Genomic DNA, 20,504 nt, shown 5'->3' on the forward strand with positions numbered 1-20,504 from the left:
CATACCTCAACTCATTGACTATTCTTGTTTGATAACATGAAGAAATTAACTAAAAGAAGAAAAAAAAACACACCCTGTGATTGCTTAAGAAGCATTGTATTATTCTTGTGTTGTAATGTAGCATATGAATTCAACAGAAACCCTTGCATGTATATCTTGTTCTGTAAACATTATCAACCATAGCAATCTATCTTGACAACTTTCCAAGTGCTGTAGTTTTAAAAATCCCGCTTACAAGCTCATATTTACCAAATGCATCATTCTAGCTCTAGCATATAAATCCTTTCAGTTCTATCATTCATTTTTCCAAGTAGGTAGAAACTGCTGTGTACACATGGTAGCTTATCTACAGGAACTTCCTGGGATCAGTTACGAAACCAGTCAGTGCAGATGCTGCTGCAGTATACGGAGAAGCAAGATATATCTGCCCTTCTATGTGCCCCATCCGACCAGGGAAATTTCGATTTGTTGTTGAGACACAGACCTGCATAGAAAGCAAAAACAATAACACATTCAAAATATAAAAGAAGTTTCTGTACATTTATCTATAGCTGCTCCAGAAAATAGAAACCAGCCTTTTCTAAGGAATTTAACTTTAGCAGAAGGGCAGTGGCGCTAACTGGAATATGACCCAACCACATTTTAGGTTTTATATTTGGCTCTGAACAATAATTTTTGTCACATGATGTTTCCGAGAGATTCAACTATTTTAGCTACAAACTAAGATTTTTCTTTTTAAGCAATATTTTATGAAGGGTAAGTTCGATTTGAAGAAAGTGTAGGTTTACCTGGGGTTCATTCAAGCGTCCAAATGTGTCTCTTGGGCCACCCATACATGCAGCACAACTAGGACTTGCTGGAGGATCACACCCAGCTTCTTCAAAAATCTTTGAACAAGTCTTGCCACCTGAACCAGGTACCTCAAGTGTATACAGGTCCATCCAAACCTGAAAATTTGACAATTTTGGTAGTTGACACTAATGAAATAGGAAACACACCCCATAAGTTGAATAGAAACAGTAATCCTTCACCCACCTTCTGTGTAGCAGGAACAAGAAAAGTAGGAACTTTGACAGTTTTTCCCTACAATGGAACCAGTTTCATTATGCAAAAGATGATAAAGAAAGAAAAAGAAGTGCCAGTTACTATTGTTTACTGTGCAGAAAAATAAAAAATAAGAACTGAGATCAAAATATCCAATTGCCTCTCATACTCCTGTTCATAAAACCTGTGCTTTTCTTTTATGCATTGTAAGTATTATAATTTATAGTCTCATTTGCAAGAGTTATATATGGCTTACACATTTACAATCAGTCATAGATATTGAAGAAAACTTATCTATAGTAATTTTTAATTTGAATACTTCACTACAGGTGGAGTGAAAAATAACATGTTTGCCTCAATTCAAAATTCCTGATTCTAATTCATCAGCATGACAGATTCCAAACATAGACATGAAAGTCTCTGCAGGATTGTCATCCTTCATGCATGATGAGAAGTGATTGCTTCAATCCCTCCCCAAAATTATAACCTCTTCCAATCTCCACCATAAAATATGTGCAGTTTGTATGTTGTAAAGAATATAAAGTAGAATAAGAAATTGTAATAGACATACACCCGCTAAGAAAACTTTTGCTGCAGCCATAAAATCTTCAGTCTTTCCACCAGTACAGGATCCAATGTATACTCTGTCAATTTTCACATTGTTGCATTTTCTTGCCAAAGCACGATTATCAGGGGAATGTGGCTGTGTGGTGGTTTAAACATATTACGTTATATTAGCAATCAAACACAATGATTTTTTTTTACAATACAGTTCTTTACACTTTTATGGCAAAATGAAGCTAAACAATATGATGAGTTAAAGTCAAAGTACCTTCGCAATCAATGGTTCCATCTTTGATACATCAAATCTATACTGGGCTAGAAATCTAGCACATAGCAAGAAAAGACAAGAAAAAAGAAGAGAAATTTCAAAAATCACATACAAGAAAACCAAGGGTGGAAATATATGAACTATTCAGAAAAGGGAATTTATATCTTGGTTATTATGGATCAAATAAATTATATTTGTGTGTATATGAGTAGCAAACAGAACTTGCCTTGCATTCTCATCACTAAAAACTGGTTCATATGGTGAAGACGTCTTATCCTGTGCAAAACCACTCAACAATATAAAATCCATGGCACTGAGAGAAAGGGGAATGCATTAAGAAGTGAAAACTGTGTATAAAGTTATGCAAAAATTATTATACAAACATGTAATGCAATAGCTTATTTCAAGCATTCCTGAACTAGCCAATGTTTCTCTAATTGAAAATTCAACATCTTTCGTGTGTATACATATGTATATGTGAGTAAGTACATGCATAAGGAAATATTAGATGCTTCCTACCACCAGTGAGAAGAGAGACAGAATGAAATTAAGAAAAACATTATGGGTATTCTTGATAAACTCCAATAACCTCTAGGTATTTGTATGTGGTCCTATCAGCAGCAACAATACCATTTTTCCCTCCAGCTTCTACAACCATATTGCACAGTGTCATCCTTTCTTCCATCTACGATACACCAATTCCAAAGTCACGTACTTGAGCAAATAACATAGCATAGACAAAAAAAGAAAAGTTAAGTATACATACACTTAAACTTTCAGTTGTTGTCCCAACAAACTCCATCGTTTTATATGTTGCACCAGACATAGATATTTCACCAATTATCTGAATGAAGGTTAAGGGTTTCAAAAGGCAACACCTTTGACAGAAAACAATGATATAATATACTAGTGCCAAATAGTTTTGATTAGCCACATTTTATTCAAATGGAAAAAAAAGTGAGAGGAAAACATCACCCACGTTCAAAATTAGATCCTTTGCAAGCAAATAGCTGGGCATTTCACCATCCAGTATAAATCTTAATGTTGGAGGCACCTGCAGTTTAAGCATATTTCAGACATTACCCATGGTTGATAACAAAAAATACTAAGATGTTATGCAGAAGCAGAAATAATGGTGTTGGCTCATCTGGAAGAAAGACACAAAATTTGGATTTTCCCATACACTCTCCTTCACCCAAAATACTATTAAGCTTGGTGCATGGATAATATGGTGTGTCACCCAAAATATTAATAGTAGGATCCTTGGAATTGATATAAATAAGATATTTATGGATGATTTCATAGCAGTCTTATAGACTCATAGTCCTAATGAAAAAGTCTTCACCCTCATAAACAAAATCCAAGTATTTTTCACATATAACAAAATGAAGAAACTTTTTTACTTGCCTTGAGTAAGATCTTCCCTGTCCCTAATATAAAAGCTGCATCAGTGTTACCAACTCCTGTGGCAAACTGACCAAATGCTCCAGCTGATGTGGTGTGTGAATCAGTACCAAACAAGACCTGTTGTCACATATGAAATGATCAGAACATTTCTGAAATCTTTAGGTTTCAGATTTTAACATGTCTTAGCTTTGTTAACAGAACTCACCTCTCCAGGTCTGCAATGACCCTCTTGTGCTAGAGCCACATGACAAACACCTTTATAATCTGGATTAGCCTGCAAAGTGTCAAAGAATTAAGGTCTTGATATAATAATGGTTGACATTAAACAAACATTTTCTATGCTGAGATCAGTTCTTTGAAATCTTTAAAACGGCAAAGGATCAAGAATTTGGATTCTTTGTTGTGTTTTTTTTAATATTTCTCTTCTGTGTTTTCAAAATACATTGATAAACACTTATTTCGATCTTTTAAAATATATTACAAGGATTCTTAAAGTACCAACATCAGTGTATTTTGAAGATTCAGCAAAGTACAACACCAAACTGGTAGAAAATCTGGAAATGTAAATAATGTGAAAGCGCACCCTGAAATTACTGCGATCTTGAATATCATAGAAGTACTTGATATCTTGCTCCACACAAAAGTCTCTTGCAATATCCACGTTGCGGTGTGCACGTTCATCATTTGTAAATATATAGTGATCAGGGATAACCACAACCTTTTCACGGTCCCAAACCTTTTGGTGTACAAATTTCACATCACTATTATTATTCAAGAATGTAGTAACATATCACTAAAAAGTTTATTCATAACTAAAATTTCAAACATGTTCTAAAGAAAACGTGTTAAAAGACAAAGATACCTTTGCAGTGTTGCCAAACTGTTTCTTGAAGATTCCAGTTATCCCTGGACAAGTGATATCATTGATCATCAAAACATCCACATTTGTCCATGCGTTTTCCCCTGGTTTCACTTCACATTTCTCAGCAGCTCTTGCCAGAATCTTCTCTGTTGCGGTCATGGGAATTTTGGTCTACAGTGAACCAACACAGGACTCACCAATATTAGCACTATGTATAATTGAGATTGTTGTTGGAAAACAGGGAAGAAAGTGAACACAACTGAGCCAGTTGCAGAAGGGTTGCGTTTGTTCTTCTGGGATGAGACAACAGAAACAATCTTCTTTGATGATGTTTTCTTGCAGGTCTGTCTCTGCCCTATTGTAAAGGATTGTGAAGAAAGAGCAGAGAAACTCAAGTCTTTCTGAAACAAAGTATCAGAATATGTGAATTCCATTAATCATAATTCAGAATCTGAGATAGCAATGGTTATAGTCTATGATAATAAGAGAAAATTAACAGTAATGATAATGATGTAGTGTGTGTGTGTGGAATGTAAGTTTATTAGTGGAAAGACCTTGCAAGTTATGAAAGGTGAAGAGATGAATGCCATGATCAAATTATGATGCAGGGAAATCAATAAACAGATTTTTGTATTTTTGTATTTATGTTTTAGGTTGTATGTGTTTGTGTGAGAGAGAGAGAGACAGAGAATTTCAAGAACAAAACAGTGAAAGTTATGGCTACTTTCCTTTGAACTAAACAGCATATGGCTGCGATCCAAGTCTCTTTCAACGAAATTTTTTTGCTGAATGATTGTTTTTCCATTTAACCTTTCACTTTTCACTTTTTAATTCATGCTCACATTTGTCCTTCTTTCACTGGATTGTTGATTAGATTTGAACATTTCATGATCCTTAACCATGGCAAAGTATTTGAGTTTGAGTTTAATTGAATTGCTAATCGTTTCAATTAATTGCTATTCTTTTATAGAACTTTCCACAGATTTTTTTTTAGTATTTCGTCATTAAGTTTTAACTTCAAACTAGTAGGAGGTCTGCTATGAATGAAAGAAAAGTCACATAATTTAGCTATTTATTCTGAATCATTATTTAAAATACATTATAGAGTTTATATTGGAAATATCCTTCATATACCACTACTATAACGTATGTAAGAAATTACTTATGTAATACTCTAAGAAAAACTTGTTGTCAATGGTTAGGTTAAAAAAAATAAAGGGCAGAGTTTAATTCATTCTTTTAAAGGTATTATTGGAATGTTTTATCCTTTTTTTCGTTTCACTGTGTCTATAAAATATTGTGCTACTCCATTTCTATGGGTGTCAAATCAATAGGTAGGTAAACTTTGATTGGAATTAATTTTGTCTTCTTTCAAATTTTGTCGAATAATAGCAAATTTTACTTCCTCACATAAGGAATCGAAACTTCCAAGGAATTGGAGGAAACAAATTTCTTCTGCCCTGAGTTTGAACACTGTTTGTTAACAGAATTTTCAAAAAGCAGATACCTGATTTCAATGATACATTGCATCTGTTCAGTTAATTTAACCATCTGCATCCCTTTATCTGTCCCTTCCTCTTCACAAAAATTAATAAAAAAGAAGTTTGAAATGGTCAAAAACTTGTTGTAGTTTTTCTCTTTTTTGCATGTTACAAGAAAAAAACACAAGAATTCAACTGTGAGTCCATTAAATGGAAATGAGAAAATTAAGTATGAAAGATTTATAAACTGTCTTAAAGAATTTGAATTTGAATTTAATCAATTTCTTAGATTTGATTCAGATTATGTTGATATTAAATCTTCCTGATAAATGCTTTAACAAAAGATTCATAACTAATACTGATATTAGAACTAATAATTTGCCTTAGCGAACTAGTGGTTTATCTTGATGAATTGTCCTGAAGATGACCTCAAATGAGTATGATTTGAGCAGAGAGAACTTGTCGAGATAATTCACTTGTCAAGTGGTTTAACTCATCAATATTAATCTATAGATTTAAATCATCATGTTCATATGTCAAGAGTAATTAATATGTAAATATTACAATACAATTTCATTAAAATTCGGATATGATAATCAAGATCTGAATATTATATGATACTTTCACCAAATTAAAACATATTATATAATATAAGAAAATTATAAATTTAAATCTAAATATTAAATAAAACTTTGAATCATAAGAATAAAATAATTAATTTTCAATCTCAATAAAACCATTTTAACCTATTAACACCTTGAGTACGCAAATATCTTTAATTAATTAATCATAATAACGTTAAAATAATATTTAAATATAGTAAACAAATCAACCTTTTATTAAAATTTAAGTTGTACAAGACCTTGAAACAACAGTTACAAAAATACCAAAAAATAGTGACATAATAAAGCTCACAAAATGTGATAATATAACTCACATAGGGATGTTGCTCCTCGAGTTAGAATAAACTACATTACTTGATTAAAGAACAATTCAATTTGTCAATCTACAGAATATCATGAGTCATTTTGTTTAAAAAAAAATGCAGGAAACAAGGATCATAATTATCGAACCTTGTGAATCCATTCATGAACACAGGTGTGAGTGATCATTTTATATCCCAAACAAATACCATTTTTGCAACTCTGTCTCTCTCTCCTGAATTGAAAGCTTGAACCAAAAGCTCATATTATAACGATCTCAAGTAAAATTTACAAGTCACAGGCGATATAAAATGAAGCAATGTTTTTGCTCACGAGAAGTCGTTCATTACACGAATCATGGGAGTCGACCAGACAAGTTTGATGAAACAATATTTGAAGACTGCGCCGTATCAACTACCAAAACTGTATTTAGTTCTCATCTGCCCCCCAAAATTGTTAGATGGATATCATGTGTAACAAAAATAAGAGTGTTTTTGTCATTACAATCATTATTTTTTTCACCCTTTCTAACATCTTCAAAGTTCTTGATTTACATGCTAACAGAACAACAAATTACCAAAGGATACCTTTTTGTTCTCTTGAAAAACATTCATTAGCATCTTTCCAAGGCCAAAAACTTTTGAAAGTGCTGATACTAAACAGGTGTCAGGCCATTATTTTGGTAGTACCAGATGACTATGCATCTTTCGTCACAGTATCTCCTGGAAAAAGAAAAACAACTTAAACGCCAAAACTCAAGACATAATGCAATAGCTGATATGCATAGATAAAGCAGATTGACCACGTCTAATCTGTGTGATTAATATCTAACTACGATTGGAAAACATCATCTTTTTACTACAGCTTTACACGATAGCCATGTTATAACATTTTTTCACACAAAAACATATATAGTAAAAGAAATTCACACCATTAGTAAAACGAAATGTGCTTAATGCTACGTCACTGTTAACTATGCAGCCACATATGGAGTCAAACTGGGATACACAATGGTCAAAATTGAAATATAAAAGTATAAGTAGTTTCAAGAGAAATACAGTCTGATTTGAACTCTAATGCTTAGTTTTGGGTTACAGTGTATACGAGTAAATGTATTCATTTAGCTTCCCTATGATGATGTAATATTGACTATTTTACGATTTAGTGGGGTTTCTCTACGAGATAGAACTAAATTGCTATGTTGAACTTTTGTCTGTTTCGTTATTTTTTCATTTTTCGTCTTCTTACAATTTGACTAAAAATAAATATCGGCCAGTACTGTTTCCTTTCTTCTTCTTTTTTTTCAGAAAGTTAACTTCAACAGTTGACTCAACCGTTTTGCCTCCATCCCTGCTTTCTCATTTTCCCCTATCGCTGTTTCTCTATTATCAAAGGAAAATTTCAAAAAGAAAGGCTAATTCTCTCCTTGGTAGATAATCAGAATAAATTCACATGCATTCTTCTGTTTCGTTGAGACATTGCAAAACCAAAAAAACTTTTAAGAAGCATGTAACAAATTATCTCCATGGTCTTCCAACAATAATATTATCAACTTGCTTGATATACATTTAATATAAGAATGTGAAGGAGGTTTAGTTCACTTTTTCCCCAATTGAACCTCGCTTAATAAAAATGTAAGATCTTTTCGAGAAGGCACAAGCTAATCATTTATTATAAGGAATCAAAAGTATCAAGTTTTTAATGAAAAATAAAATATGTATTATAACAAGAACAGAAATAATTTAATATTTGTTTCTCCTAAGTACTTGAAAGCATGTAAGGCCTAATTGAACAAATGTCTCCATATACATTTCTAAAAGAGAATAAAAAAAAAGAAAAGAAATGTGCTTATCCATATTAGTTTATGTACAAGCTAATTTGTAAAAATTTTCTCATAGCTTTCTTAGATTCTTGTACTTAATTTTTGCATAAGCTAATTTTTACTTATAGAGAGACTCATTTTATTTTTTCTTCTTATTTTTCTTGTCAAGAAAGATTTATGCAGAATCTTACACAAATATGTCCAATTTAAAGTGTACTATATGGTGCTGAACCAGCTCCTCAGGAAACTAGTTAGGAAAACCCTTTCTAGAGAGACTATAAGCATAAGAAGGTCCATTCCCTCCCGAACAACAGATCATGTTATAAGCACATTGATACTCCTAAAGCACAAAGGATTAGAGTAAAGGAACAAAATTGGCCCCTAAGTTCCCAAATGCACAATGCCCAACCAATAGTTCTAGCATAGCTAACACAAAAACCGTATATAACAGGGAAAATGATTGTAGGAATCTATAAAGCAACCTAACGGTGAAAATAACTTCAACACAAAATTTGCTCCTTCCTTTCTAATCCACCAAACCACTTTCCACATAAACAAAGTCAAATTTCATTGCCTCACTCAATAGATAGAGTCTAGAGTAGGGTAAGAGAAGTAAATGAGTTACCTTGTCTGGCATGTGGAGGAGGCGCGGCATCTCCATATATGGCTCTGAGCCTTGCCAGAGGAACCACCAAAGAATCAGTAGAGGCTTCAGCATAAAGCTGCTGCTTCCAGTTCCAAATGGTCCTTCTAATGGACTTGTTGGATTTGGCTAAAGATTCCTTCTCAGCCTCAAGAGCTTCAATGGTCCATTGTTGATTCATAGATCTTACCCCAAGGGTTGCAAACGAAGCAAGCAGACAAACGTTGATCAATGTGTTGTTGTTTGCAGCTCTCGCAGCTATGTCCACTATTCGGCTAACAAACTCCATTTCTTTCCCGAAATCAAATCAAACCCTAAAACAGAGGCATTTCAGAAAATCCCAAATTCTCACCATAATAAGCAAATATTTTGGAGGCACACAAAAAATCAATGTCACATGCCAAAACTTAAGCCCTAATTGCATCCAGTGATATTCCATTCCAATTTCAAAACATCGATTTCATTGTTACCCTAACTTTTATACATTTAACTAAACTATTCTTTTCTTCTCCAAAATCATTCTAAAAATTCATCCTCAAGAATGCAATAGAGTTATTCAAAATTAAAAAGATGTATGTCGGAATAAAAGAAAATGATTAATCTGAAATCACAAGAACACCAACGTACCAGAAATGGTGGCGGCACCTGCGAGCAGCACCAAACGAGTGAGACGGATGATTTTATCTGACGAAGTAATAACATAGCAGAAACAGGAGTAAAGCATCGCAATAATTTTGTGTAAATTCTAATTTTCGTTATTTTAATTTTTTTATGTTATTCTAGTGGTCTTTCATTTTAATTATGTTTTTAATATCTGCAAATATGATTGTTTTAATCTCCGGAAAAAATTATTAATTTAAATTTATTATATTTTGTAATTATTTTAGTTTTTTTCACTGATTATAACTAGTTTAGTGATGAAAATGAAAGATATCGATTGATATAATTAAAGTAAAAAAAAATCAAATTAAAATACCTACGTGTTTAATTAAATAACATGTGTCTTATGTCTTGTACATTAAAAATAAAATAATTATATATAATTCTTATTTTTATTCAATGATTTATTTTAATATTTTTTTTATTAATAAACTCATTTTTTTAGATGTTTATAATTTCTTTTCTGTACGTTAGTTTTAGTATTATAAGCTCTAACTAAATTGCAATCATCTCTAATATAACTAAAACATTAAAATAAAATTGTGGAATGACAAATAAAAAATAGTATACATAATTATCTTAATTTAAATATTTTAACTAATATAGAAGAATAAAATTAAAATAATCAATAACAAATATAACATCTCATTTAGCCGTCTAAACCATCAAACAAAATATTACATAATTAATCAAATCAAAACATAAAACTCTAATATATAATTATTATATTACAGTCATTCAAAAAATAAGATAAACTGAAATACAAATACTATATATAACCAAATAAAAGTTTTTCAAAAGGAAAGAAAGACTATACACTAGAAATTCTACATAACAAACTAAACAATTGCATCTCTTCTTTCTTGCACCGATCTAGCCACAAGATCTTCAACTGCTAACACTAATCAGGTGATCATTACAAAAAAAAAAAATAGACACCAGAAAACAAGACATAGAGAAAAAAGGTAAACTAATGTAATTAAAAGAAAAAGTCATTTATAAATGAAGTTACATAAGTCACACATAATCTATCATTAAATTTCATATCAAGACTTCTATGACTTGATTATCTGAATACTTACATTGATATCAGATCCTAGTAAGTTGTGCACTTATAGTGGTATATCATGCTATGCAGAACGGTAAATAAGGAGTTGTACTCTACCACATACAAGGTTAGTCCTTTAACACCTTTAGTGAAGTTAAAACCCTATACTAGGACCTCCTGCTCCTCTCACCACATACATCATTCCTCTTTAATTAAGAATTTGAATGGTTATTACAGTCTCATGATAACTTCCAACTGAATTTGGATTCTCTATTGGGTTTTTTGTGTTGTTCCTCTACTATGTCTTCATAATACACTGATACCATATATTAAAAAGATATTTAAAATATCAATACAGTGAATTTTTAATGCTCAGTAGAGGAAACACCAAAAAAACCAGTAGAGAATCTGGACTCCAACTAGACCCCTACATCAATGCATACATTATACAATCCACTACTAATTATCCTTTAATTAGTATTAACAAGTTCTAATTCACCAGTTACCCTCTAAATAAATCATTCATAAAAGTTACCAAGTATTTAAAAGTTAATCAATCAACATTTGTCCAAGTTGTAATCCACATGTTCGGCGAACACATCTTCTCGCTGGACTAAAAATACATTTTCGTCCCGCAACAAACTGCTCATCCAGTGAGTGTATTGGTGGGACTCTAAAGGAAAAATCCTTCAATAATTCATCCAACGAGTGATTGCTCTTCCAGCAAGCCCTAAGTCAGTGAGTCCCTGACCTAAAGTTCGCTCAGCAAGTAAATGCTCGCCCAATGACTTTCAAGACAATGATTCCTTGTCTTAGAATTCATCCAGCGAGTAATTGCTCGCCCAACGACTTCCAAGACCAGTTATTCTCTGTCTTAGGAACAACATAAACATAATCAGGAAACATCATCAAAACCACTGATCAATGGAAAAATATAGAGGAAGCTCAAATACACATGTGGACTAAAATTTTCCACATACACAAAAATCAAAACTAAACAAGAGAAAATAACAGAAAAATCAACTTACTCAATTTGAGAAATTGATCAGACAAAATTAGAGAGTTTGTCTCAAGGATCACCTTATGGTCTCATAGATGAATACAAAAGTGAGAAATCTAGAGAGAAAATAATCTAAGTGTTAAGATAATATTTGATACAATACAAATAATAAAATTAAACACTATATAAGAAAAAATACATAAATTTATTTATTGTCTTAATATTTTAGATTAAAAGTAGTATTAATTATTTATGTAAACTGAATCAAGGTAATTTTTTTCTAATGAAATCTCCTAAATAAATGGATCGGAATCCTATTTCATTTGTGTTAAGTCTTCTTTTGAAAAAATCAGCATAAAATTGGAAGTATTATATTTGAGTTAAAAAAGCAATGATATTGAAAGAATTGTAAGCCTTTTAAAGCAATTTTGTTGTTATGGTGTCCTTTTGTTCTTGCATGCGCCAACATTGACAGAGTCCTATCCTCAATTATTGATGTTCCAAACATCTGCCAACAAGTTATTAAGACAAATGCTTTACAAGTTGAGGATTCCTCAAAAAAATATAAGCAAAACCAGAAAACTACATAACAGAAGTAAACATAAAAATTGCAACACAAAAGGATGTTAATTTTACATTTTTCCCTTCTTTTAGTCTCTCACTCATCAATTTTTTATTGTCCTTCTAACAAACAACATGAAATCGAATACAAAAAAACTCGTATTCCATAATTATGTAACTAAAGCATGCATTAATTTTGACATTTTTCTCATCTGTAAAATTTTAATTTAAAACATCTGGACTTACGACTTATTAAAGCATATAATAATTAGTGTAAAATTATTAAATATGAATCCGTGATCTCAATGTATAATCTTAAATATATGTATAGTTATATCAAACACTCGTAAAAAAAAAAAGAAGAAGAAAGAAACTCATAATTTAATGTGTTAGCTGGCTCCCAAGGTAAATTATTCATGTCAGACATGATAATCCGGAAATAGGGGATAGTGGGGGCCATTGACACCCTTGAAGTTCTAGAATGAGAAAACAAACATGTTTTGATCTTCTTCATTTTTATAAACACATTATATATTAATATTAGTATAAAATTGATCCAGTTTGATCTTAATATAAATAAAGTTTTTAAATCGAAATAAATTATTTATTATTATATTATGTATATTTTGAATTTAATTTAAAAAAATGGTCTAAAAATCATGCATACATTTTTATACTTTTAAATATCACTTATATGGTATCTTACCGTATTAATCCAATTACAAATTCAGAAAATTTAAATTAATTTATTTGTTTATTGAGATTATAGGGTATTGTAAATAGCATTTTTCATTTTATAGAATTATTGAAATTTTACTGAAAAAAGACTTATTTGTTGTTTACAGAAAAAAAAGGCAAAAAATTAAAAAAATACTTTTGCTGAATCCAGTTTGTGTGTTATATACAAGGAGATTAAACTTTATTTAAAGGATATTAATAATATATAGGTAAAACTTAATGTGATTGAGTCATTTATTTTTCTTCACAGGACTATTTCACTTATATTCCTGCCGTCTAAGCTAAGAGGATATAAAAAGAGAAACAAAACTGAGTCTCACAAGCTTCTAATTAAGCTCAATTCCAAACACTGTCTTGTCTTAACCTCTTCTAAAAAAATAATGTATAAAGTTTTAACTTAAACCCATCAAACAAGTAAAAAACCTAAAATCAAACCATGTCATCATATTACCAATACAAATATGTAACTTCAAATTTATGATTATTATCATCAAGTTGAGTCCATATTTATTATATTATATTTTTCATTTTGGGAAAAATTCAAATCTGAATAACATTGCATAGATCATGTTTCACTGGTCGAAGTATAAGGATGAAAATTTCAAAATAGGAGCTAGCATAACATGGTGAGTGTGCTTTGTTTTTTGTCATGTCTACATACTATACCACATCATTCTATTCACATCAAATTCCAACCTAAATTACTACATGCCAAAGAGAAATTACTTTATAACTTACAATTTTATAATTGAATAAATTTCTTTCGGAAAAATTATATCTTTATATAGGAGTTATTTTGTGAACAATAATGCAGTAACAGAAGTTAGTAAATTAAGCAACACATCAGGAGAAGTAGTTGAAATCTGAACATGGCAATAAGTCAAGTATTCATGGTTTTCTTTTTAACCCTTTTTCCTCACCTCACAAATGCAGCATCGTGCCAATCCAACGGCGCACATTCACCCGCAATCGACCCCTCGGGAACGCAGGCTATCCTCACCGTGAACGACTTTGGTCCCGACGGGGACGGCGGAGGCCCCTCCGAGTGCGACGGGAATTACCACCCGCTTCCTCAGAGAGTGGTGGCGCTCTCCACCGGATGGTACAATGGCGGTTCCCGGTGTGGGAAAACGATCAGGATTACGGCGAGGAATGGCAGGAGCGCGGTGGCGAAGGTGGTGGACGAGTGCGACTCCACGCAAGGGTGTGACGAAGAACACGCGAATCAATCGCCATGCAAGACCAACATCGTTGACGCATCGGAAAGTGTGTGGAATGACTTAGGGCTCAACACTGATGATGGTGAAGTAGCAATCACGTGGACCATGGCATAAAAAGCTCATCATCAGGAAATACATTATTACTGCATGTATGCGTTTTGTTTTCTTCTCTCTTGCTCTGTGATAATTATGTGCGTGTCTTTCTTAGTTTGAATAATGAAAGTAGTATTGTCCCTCCAATAAAAGCTTAACGGTTTAAATTCTGCTCAATAAAAATCTAACGAACAAAAATCTGCTAATAAAAAGCAAAGATTTTTCTTTTAACAATTAAATTTTCACAATTTTTTCTTAACTTAATGTGATATTTTTTAAGGGGTCTCCCATTTTTTATTTTTTTATATTCTAAACTATTTAGATAGAGCTGTCAAAGTGTGTTAAAACCCATGGACCAATCTGGTCCACACCACGTCCGACTAAGTTGGATTGAAATTTTTTACAAATTTCAGATCAATTTTTGACTCGATCCACGAAGAATCCAGTTCATTCGGATTGAACCCATGATGAGCCAATGACTCACCAACCCACCCGCTGATAAAGAACCACACAATTTTTTTTGGTACTTGTTTTGGGTTGGGTTATTTTTTTTTAGCCAACATATTGGGTTGACAAATATAAACCTAATATTTTTGTGATTTTGGTTTGTATTTGAGGTTGAACAGTATTTTGGATTATCTTGAAATTTATTCAGATTTTAATCACAACTATAATTTAGTTGTTTTGGGCTGAAGAAAATTTATTTTTTTTTAATTGAGCCCGTAAGCCAACCCGTGGTAGGTCGAGTCAAGTTCAAATTTTGTTGATTCGTTAATAAGTGAACAATCGGGCTGGGTTGGCTCACTAAGTGGCCAACCTGTGGTGGGCTGGGCCAGGCCGAGCCGAGTAATAGTTTTGACAGCTTTATACTTATAAAATGTCACATGAAATAATAAGAAAAAGTTGTCAAAATTTAGTTATAAAAACATCACTTTCATTTTATAATACAATACGTTGATCATAAAACCAATAATTTTATAAAATAATATAAATATATTTTTATAAAACTGAGATATAATAATTTTTCTATATTGATATTACTTATAAGATATATTTTTGTATTCCAGAATATCCAAAAGTTTCAATTGCTCACTTATTTTCTTGTGTTCGAAACGAGGAAATTTAAACTTTTTAAGAACTTTGTGTTTTTTTTTTCTGTTGCGGCTAGTCAGCCGTTGCATACAAACCTTGAAATCTTTGAATGCATGCAATGTAAATCTATACGATATTTTTGTCCTAATAATACAATCACAACTAAGGGTAAGTAAATTGAAACGAGTTGATCATTTGAAATCTAGATTCTATTCATTGGAAGATACCACCTATAATCTAAATTTTATTTTACGCAACTCTAACTTATTCGTTGTAAATAGTTTTAATTTGATTTATTTAGTTTATTTATAAACTATTTTTTCCAAAATTATTTATATTACAAATATTTAGTAAACCTTTTAATACTATATGTCAATTTCCAAATATTGAACACGTGATAACTGGAAATTAAAAAAAAAAAAACTCTAAATTTACTTTATTGTATTTTCATTATTCCGTAAGTAAAAAAATAACTTCATGACTATAAATAAAACAACATTTAAATAAGTCTATTGTTGTGATTAGTGTTGTAAATAAACACAATTGTAGATACATCTGAATCAATTTACTTGAAAATATATAATAATAACAACAATATATATTATAACAACATGTAGAATAACTTTGTTTTATTTGGTTCTTGTTGTGACCGGCAAGAAAAAATGAAATTCTTAAAGCTTCAATCCTTTTCGATATTTTCTAATCACCTATTTTTATAGGTTCCGAGGTTGCGTCATTCGGAATAAAAAAAAATGGTAACAAGAAGTGTCTGCAAAATCGAATCAAGTAGAGAGATTTTCTTAGCTGTTTTTTTTCTTCTGTTTTTGCCGTCTTTAAATTTTTTTACACGTTGTGTTTTTTTATTTTATTTATTGGTTTCACTTATAGTAAATTAGAGAAAGCTCCACATGGTTTTTCATGGGTTGTAAAAATGAAACTCTAATATAATTTGCTGTCTCACTAATACACAATAATCAAATATTAAAGTGATAAACCCGAGATTAATCACCCTTACCTTTGCCTAATATATATATATGAGAAACTCAACTGAAGTAAATAAGCGACATATTTAGTTATTGAGCAATGGCAAATATCGTTGCGTTGGTGATTTTGTTTTGCCTACTGAATGTGACAACACTTCTCACGCACGCAGCTTCATGCGGATCCAACGGCGCTCATTCCCCCGAAATCAATCCCTCTGGAACGCCTGCCATTCTCACTCTCAACGACTTCGGTCGCGACGGAGACGGAGGGGGCGCCTCCGAGTGCGACGGCAAGTTCCACCCGTTGCCGCAGAGAGTGGTGGCGCTGTCCACCGGATGGTACAGCAACGGCGCACGGTGCGGGAGAATGATCAGAATCAAAGCTAGAAACGGAAGGAGTACGGTGGCGACGGTGGTGGACGAGTGTGATTCGGTGAACGGGTGCCCCAGAGCATGCAAGAACAACGTGGTGGATGCGTCGGAAACTGTGTGGAATGATTTGGGACTCAACACTGATGATGGTGAAGTAGCAGTTATTTGGACCATGGCATAAAAATACTCATATAATAGATAGTAACCAATACTCAATAAGGTCACGTGCCATTTCAAATAATAATACTAATACTAATAATAATAATAATAATAATAATAATAATAATATTATTATTATTATTATTATTATTATTATTATGTATTGTGATAAGAAATATAGAAATAAAATAAATAGAGTTGATTAATTATTGCATAAGGATCTATTATTCCTTATGTACAGTTCCACAAAATCATTATTGTACTTTGGTCTTTGAATGAATAATTCACACGAAGTGTTCCCCTTCGTTCTTATGCCAGTTAAAGATTTCCTTTAAAAACGATATGAAAATTTTCATTCATCAAGTTAGCGTTGAAATAATGTTATTTAAAGATTAATATAGATTTAATCGATCAAAATTATACGAAATATAATGAATATAAATTAAAAATATTATTTATTATTATGAACTTTTAAGAAAGCAACATAAAATATCGTAGAATTTATACCACCTAAAGAATTATAATCTAAAACAAGATTGTAAATCTCAAGATTTGTTACACTATTTTGGTACAAATAGTTTTCCTTCAACGAAATATTTTAACTAAATTTGTATATAATTATAAATCAATTAATATTTAATTAAATATCAAAATAATAGTTTAAATTAATAATGTTTTTTTTTGCCGTAATTTTTTATATAACGTACAAATACTCTAATATATAACACGATTGAATAAAAATTAAGTGTAATACTTTAAGTAATTCAAATTTTTTCTTCAATTAAATTTACAATTTTACTATTTCTACATCGTGCAAAAACACAAGTTTCATATTATATGAATCATTCTCACAACATGTGAATGCATAATATTTAACTATAGTTATTTTAGTGAAAATATAAAATTAAATATCTAACCAAAATCTTAAATACGACTGTAAGTTTATATATATATATATATATTGGTGAATACGGTTTTCAACTTAGATAAATATGTTCTGAGGTTTTATAAATTCAAAGGAACATAATTAGTTTTAGTGCTTAAATAAGTATTAATTATAAGAATTGAGATCACTAATATAAATGAAAGGAAAAAAAGATAAATGAAACAACACAAGAAAAATTAAAGTGATGACAAATTACATTTTGACTCGTTTTTTCATTTTATTAGTTATAACTAAAAGTATTATACAAAACTTAACAGTGCTTTGTTTTCACCTCAAATACAATCCTATGTTGTTCCACTTTCTTTGATGGTGACTAATCTTTAAGACGATGTGTTTAGTATATACTATATATAATCTATAACCTATAACGTATTAATAACATGACATCTAAATATTTACATATTTGATTTTTATCCAATACTTAGTCTTATCGATTATTTTATCAATGAAATGATTTTTTTTTCATCAATGTCTTTGAAGAATTTTAGCTTAGTTAAATATATATGTCTTCTATAATCTCCTTTTTCAATTATTATTTACAAAACCGATCCATGTTTTTTGTTTTACATCCTTATATCCCAGTTATTATTTCTACGTATCCGTCGGATTTAGTGTAAAACAGAACAATAAATACTTGAATAGAGTAATAGGTAAATATTGACAGAGTTATAATAATTTAATTAAATCTTGGAAATTCACATAACAAAGATAAATTGGCCCCATGTTTTTTTTAAATTTTTTGAGATCATTAATTGGGTTGATTAAACTATAAAAGTATTTGATATTTTAAAAAATGTATGAATGGTTCAATGAGGGAGTTTCGATAAATTCTAAAGAGATTCGGGCATATATTAACATCACTAGGCATAAGCAAAACCTAATTAACGTTATAAGTTATGCTAACCAAGTTTAAAACAAAGCAAAAAATTTACATTTTACTGATGGCCGGTTTTAGGTAAATTTAAAGATAATTTTTAAAATAATTTATTGACCTTATTGAAAATTTGCTCGTATATTTTACAAAAATTTGCAATCGGTGTCCCTGATTTTTTTTTCTAAAAATCTAGTCACTTAACTTTAATTATTCATCTTTTTTTTTACATTATTTTAATTTCTTAATTTTTAATTATATATTACGTGTGTGTTTTTAATTTAATTATTTACAAATTTTATCACTTTAGATATAACTGGTTAAAATTAGGAAAAATGCATTATGCTTGTGCTTTTGTTGACAGGTTCAGAAAGATAAAAAGGGTAATTAAGGACTTATCACCAACTGTAATTTAATAGTAATTCGATATATTTTAAAAATTGAAGAATAAACAAAGCTGCGGATATAACAATAATTATAAAATGTTATTCTTATTAAATCATTTGATAATAATGAATTCAAAACACCACTAAAATAAAGATAAAGAAATCAATGTTAACATACAAATACAACTTTTTAAATACTTATATTATCTTTATATAATTGATGTAAAAAGTAAATATTATATATATTATACGAAGAATTTATAAAATAACTAATTTTTACATTGACCATATTTATAAGAATACTTGTTCAAACTATATTAATATTTTTGTAAGATATATATATATATATATATATATATATATATATATATATATATATATATATATATATATATATATATATATATATATAAAGTAGAGACTTTATTGTTTCATTAGATAATTTTCTTCTTTATTTTCTTTCATATTCCTAATTATTTTTTCTTCTCTTTAAGCCTTTCTCTCTCTAACTTTTATCCTTTATGATTTCTCTTAATTTATCACGACATTTCTATTTTAAAATCAAATCTCATTATGCGTAGCAGGCGAGTTTGGGATCATTATCAAGGATTCAGTTTTTAATTTAGAGTAAGTAACCTTTCATTATGAAAATCCCTCATCTTCCTTTATTTGATAGTTTAACTAACGATTAAGTTTTTATATGATCTAATTACTATGTTTAGATTCATTTTCTGGAGAATTTTCCGACCAAACAACTTGTAGGTAAGAGAATTATTTCAAACGATAATTAATTTGTTAGATGCTGAATTAATGATTTTTATACCAAGAAAAAATTGATGAAGGTTAATGTTTAAATTGATTTTTTGAACTTGAAAGTTTATTATGATTATTATTTTGCATTCATTTTTCAAAAATTTTATTTTTATAAGTTAATTAATTTAAAAAATCATTAGGCTTCACCTGCTAATTACTTTACTCGAATTCATTTAACTCCAAATAAGGTTATGTTAAGCATCAAAATTAGGGATGTCAACGGGGCGGGTAGGGTACAGGTAGTAGCTCTCTTGTACCTTACCCGTTGGATAAATATTTGTCCCGTACTCATACCCATATCCGTCGGGTATCGGTTATGCGGGTACTCGCCTATTTTTTTCATATCCGCGGGTATCTATGACTATTTACAAAATTATTTAAAAAACAGATATTTAATCATAAATTCAAATAAAATAAAATAAAATACATCAATGTCATAAATTTTAAATAAAGTTCATACAAGTCCAAATAATTATAAAAATAAATATAAAATGATTTTCAACACAATGAGAATTCTTTAATTAATGTTTTGATCAATAAGCTCACTT

General features: G+C 30.4%; 4 protein-coding genes across 5 annotated transcripts; 2 read left to right on the plus strand and 2 right to left on the minus strand.

The window, feature by feature from the left end:
- Positions 1-80: 80 nt before the first annotated feature.
- On the minus strand, positions 81-4,885 carry LOC114190720 (3-isopropylmalate dehydratase large subunit, chloroplastic-like). 2 transcript variants are annotated; one of them, XM_028079702.2, is made up of 15 exons: positions 4,700-4,885; positions 4,406-4,546; positions 4,146-4,316; positions 3,867-4,019; positions 3,489-3,557; positions 3,284-3,400; positions 2,856-2,930; positions 2,643-2,720; positions 2,466-2,561; positions 2,103-2,152; positions 1,877-1,931; positions 1,616-1,747; positions 1,036-1,083; positions 789-947; positions 81-484 (listed from the first exon to the last, which is right to left on the minus strand). In XM_028079702.2, exons 1-15 carry the CDS (start codon positions 4,733-4,735, stop codon positions 347-349), a joined length of 1,518 nt encoding a protein of 505 aa, XP_027935503.1. In that variant the 5' UTR covers positions 4,736-4,885; the 3' UTR covers positions 81-346. The 2 variants fall into 2 exon arrangements, with proteins under 2 accessions (XP_027935503.1, XP_027935504.1); XM_028079703.2 differs by lacking the exon at positions 1,616-1,747.
- A 1,971-nt stretch (positions 4,886-6,856) lies between these two features.
- LOC114190434 (uncharacterized) lies at positions 6,857-9,769 on the minus strand. The gene is made up of 3 exons (XM_028079311.2): positions 9,642-9,769; positions 8,997-9,328; positions 6,857-7,271 (listed from the first exon to the last, which is right to left on the minus strand). The coding sequence occupies exons 2-3, from the start codon at positions 9,301-9,303 to the stop codon at positions 7,246-7,248; spliced, it is 333 nt and encodes a 110-aa protein (XP_027935112.1). The 5' UTR covers positions 9,304-9,328; positions 9,642-9,769; the 3' UTR covers positions 6,857-7,245.
- Positions 9,770-13,855: 4,086 nt separating this feature from the next.
- On the plus strand, positions 13,856-14,433 carry LOC114191381 (ripening-related protein grip22-like). Its single transcript, XM_028080550.2, has one exon. The coding sequence runs from the start codon at positions 13,891-13,893 to the stop codon at positions 14,353-14,355; it is 465 nt and encodes a 154-aa protein (XP_027936351.1). The 5' UTR covers positions 13,856-13,890; the 3' UTR covers positions 14,356-14,433.
- A 2,059-nt stretch (positions 14,434-16,492) lies between these two features.
- On the plus strand, positions 16,493-17,001 carry LOC114191382 (ripening-related protein grip22-like). The gene has a single exon (XM_028080551.2). The coding sequence runs from the start codon at positions 16,510-16,512 to the stop codon at positions 16,960-16,962; it is 453 nt and encodes a 150-aa protein (XP_027936352.2). The 5' UTR covers positions 16,493-16,509; the 3' UTR covers positions 16,963-17,001.
- Positions 17,002-20,504: the final 3,503 nt, after the last annotated feature.

This window comes from Vigna unguiculata, chromosome 7 (genome assembly GCF_037176805.1).
Source record: "Vigna unguiculata cultivar grain cowpea cultivar isolate G323 ecotype 2 chromosome 7, ASM3717680v1, whole genome shotgun sequence".
NCBI lineage: Eukaryota > Viridiplantae > Streptophyta > Magnoliopsida > Fabales > Fabaceae > Vigna > Vigna unguiculata.

What these genes read in the sequence shown, in the direction of transcription:
- LOC114190434 (XM_028079311.2), bottom strand. Translation starts at nt 9,303, where the DNA reads ATGGAGTTTGTTAGCCGAATAGTGGACATAGCTGCGAGAGCTGCAAAC. An exon ending in TCCTCCACATGCCAGACAAG is followed by an intron (nt 7,272 to 8,996) that starts GTAACTCATTTA and finishes TTCTTTTTCCAG; the next exon opens with GAGATACTGTGACGAAAGAT.
- LOC114191382 (XM_028080551.2), top strand. Translation starts at nt 16,510, where the DNA reads ATGGCAAATATCGTTGCGTTGGTGATTTTGTTTTGCCTACTGAATGTG.
- LOC114191381 (XM_028080550.2), top strand. Translation starts at nt 13,891, where the DNA reads ATGGCAATAAGTCAAGTATTCATGGTTTTCTTTTTAACCCTTTTTCCT.
- LOC114190720 (XM_028079702.2), bottom strand. Translation starts at nt 4,735, where the DNA reads ATGGCATTCATCTCTTCACCTTTCATAACTTGCAAG. An exon ending in GTCATTGCAGACCTGGAGAG is followed by an intron (nt 3,401 to 3,488) that starts GTGAGTTCTGTT and finishes ATGTGACAACAG; the next exon opens with GTCTTGTTTGGTACTGATTC. An exon ending in CCACATACAAATACCTAGAG is followed by an intron (nt 2,153 to 2,465) that starts GTTATTGGAGTT and finishes GGTTTTGCACAG; the next exon opens with GATAAGACGTCTTCACCATA.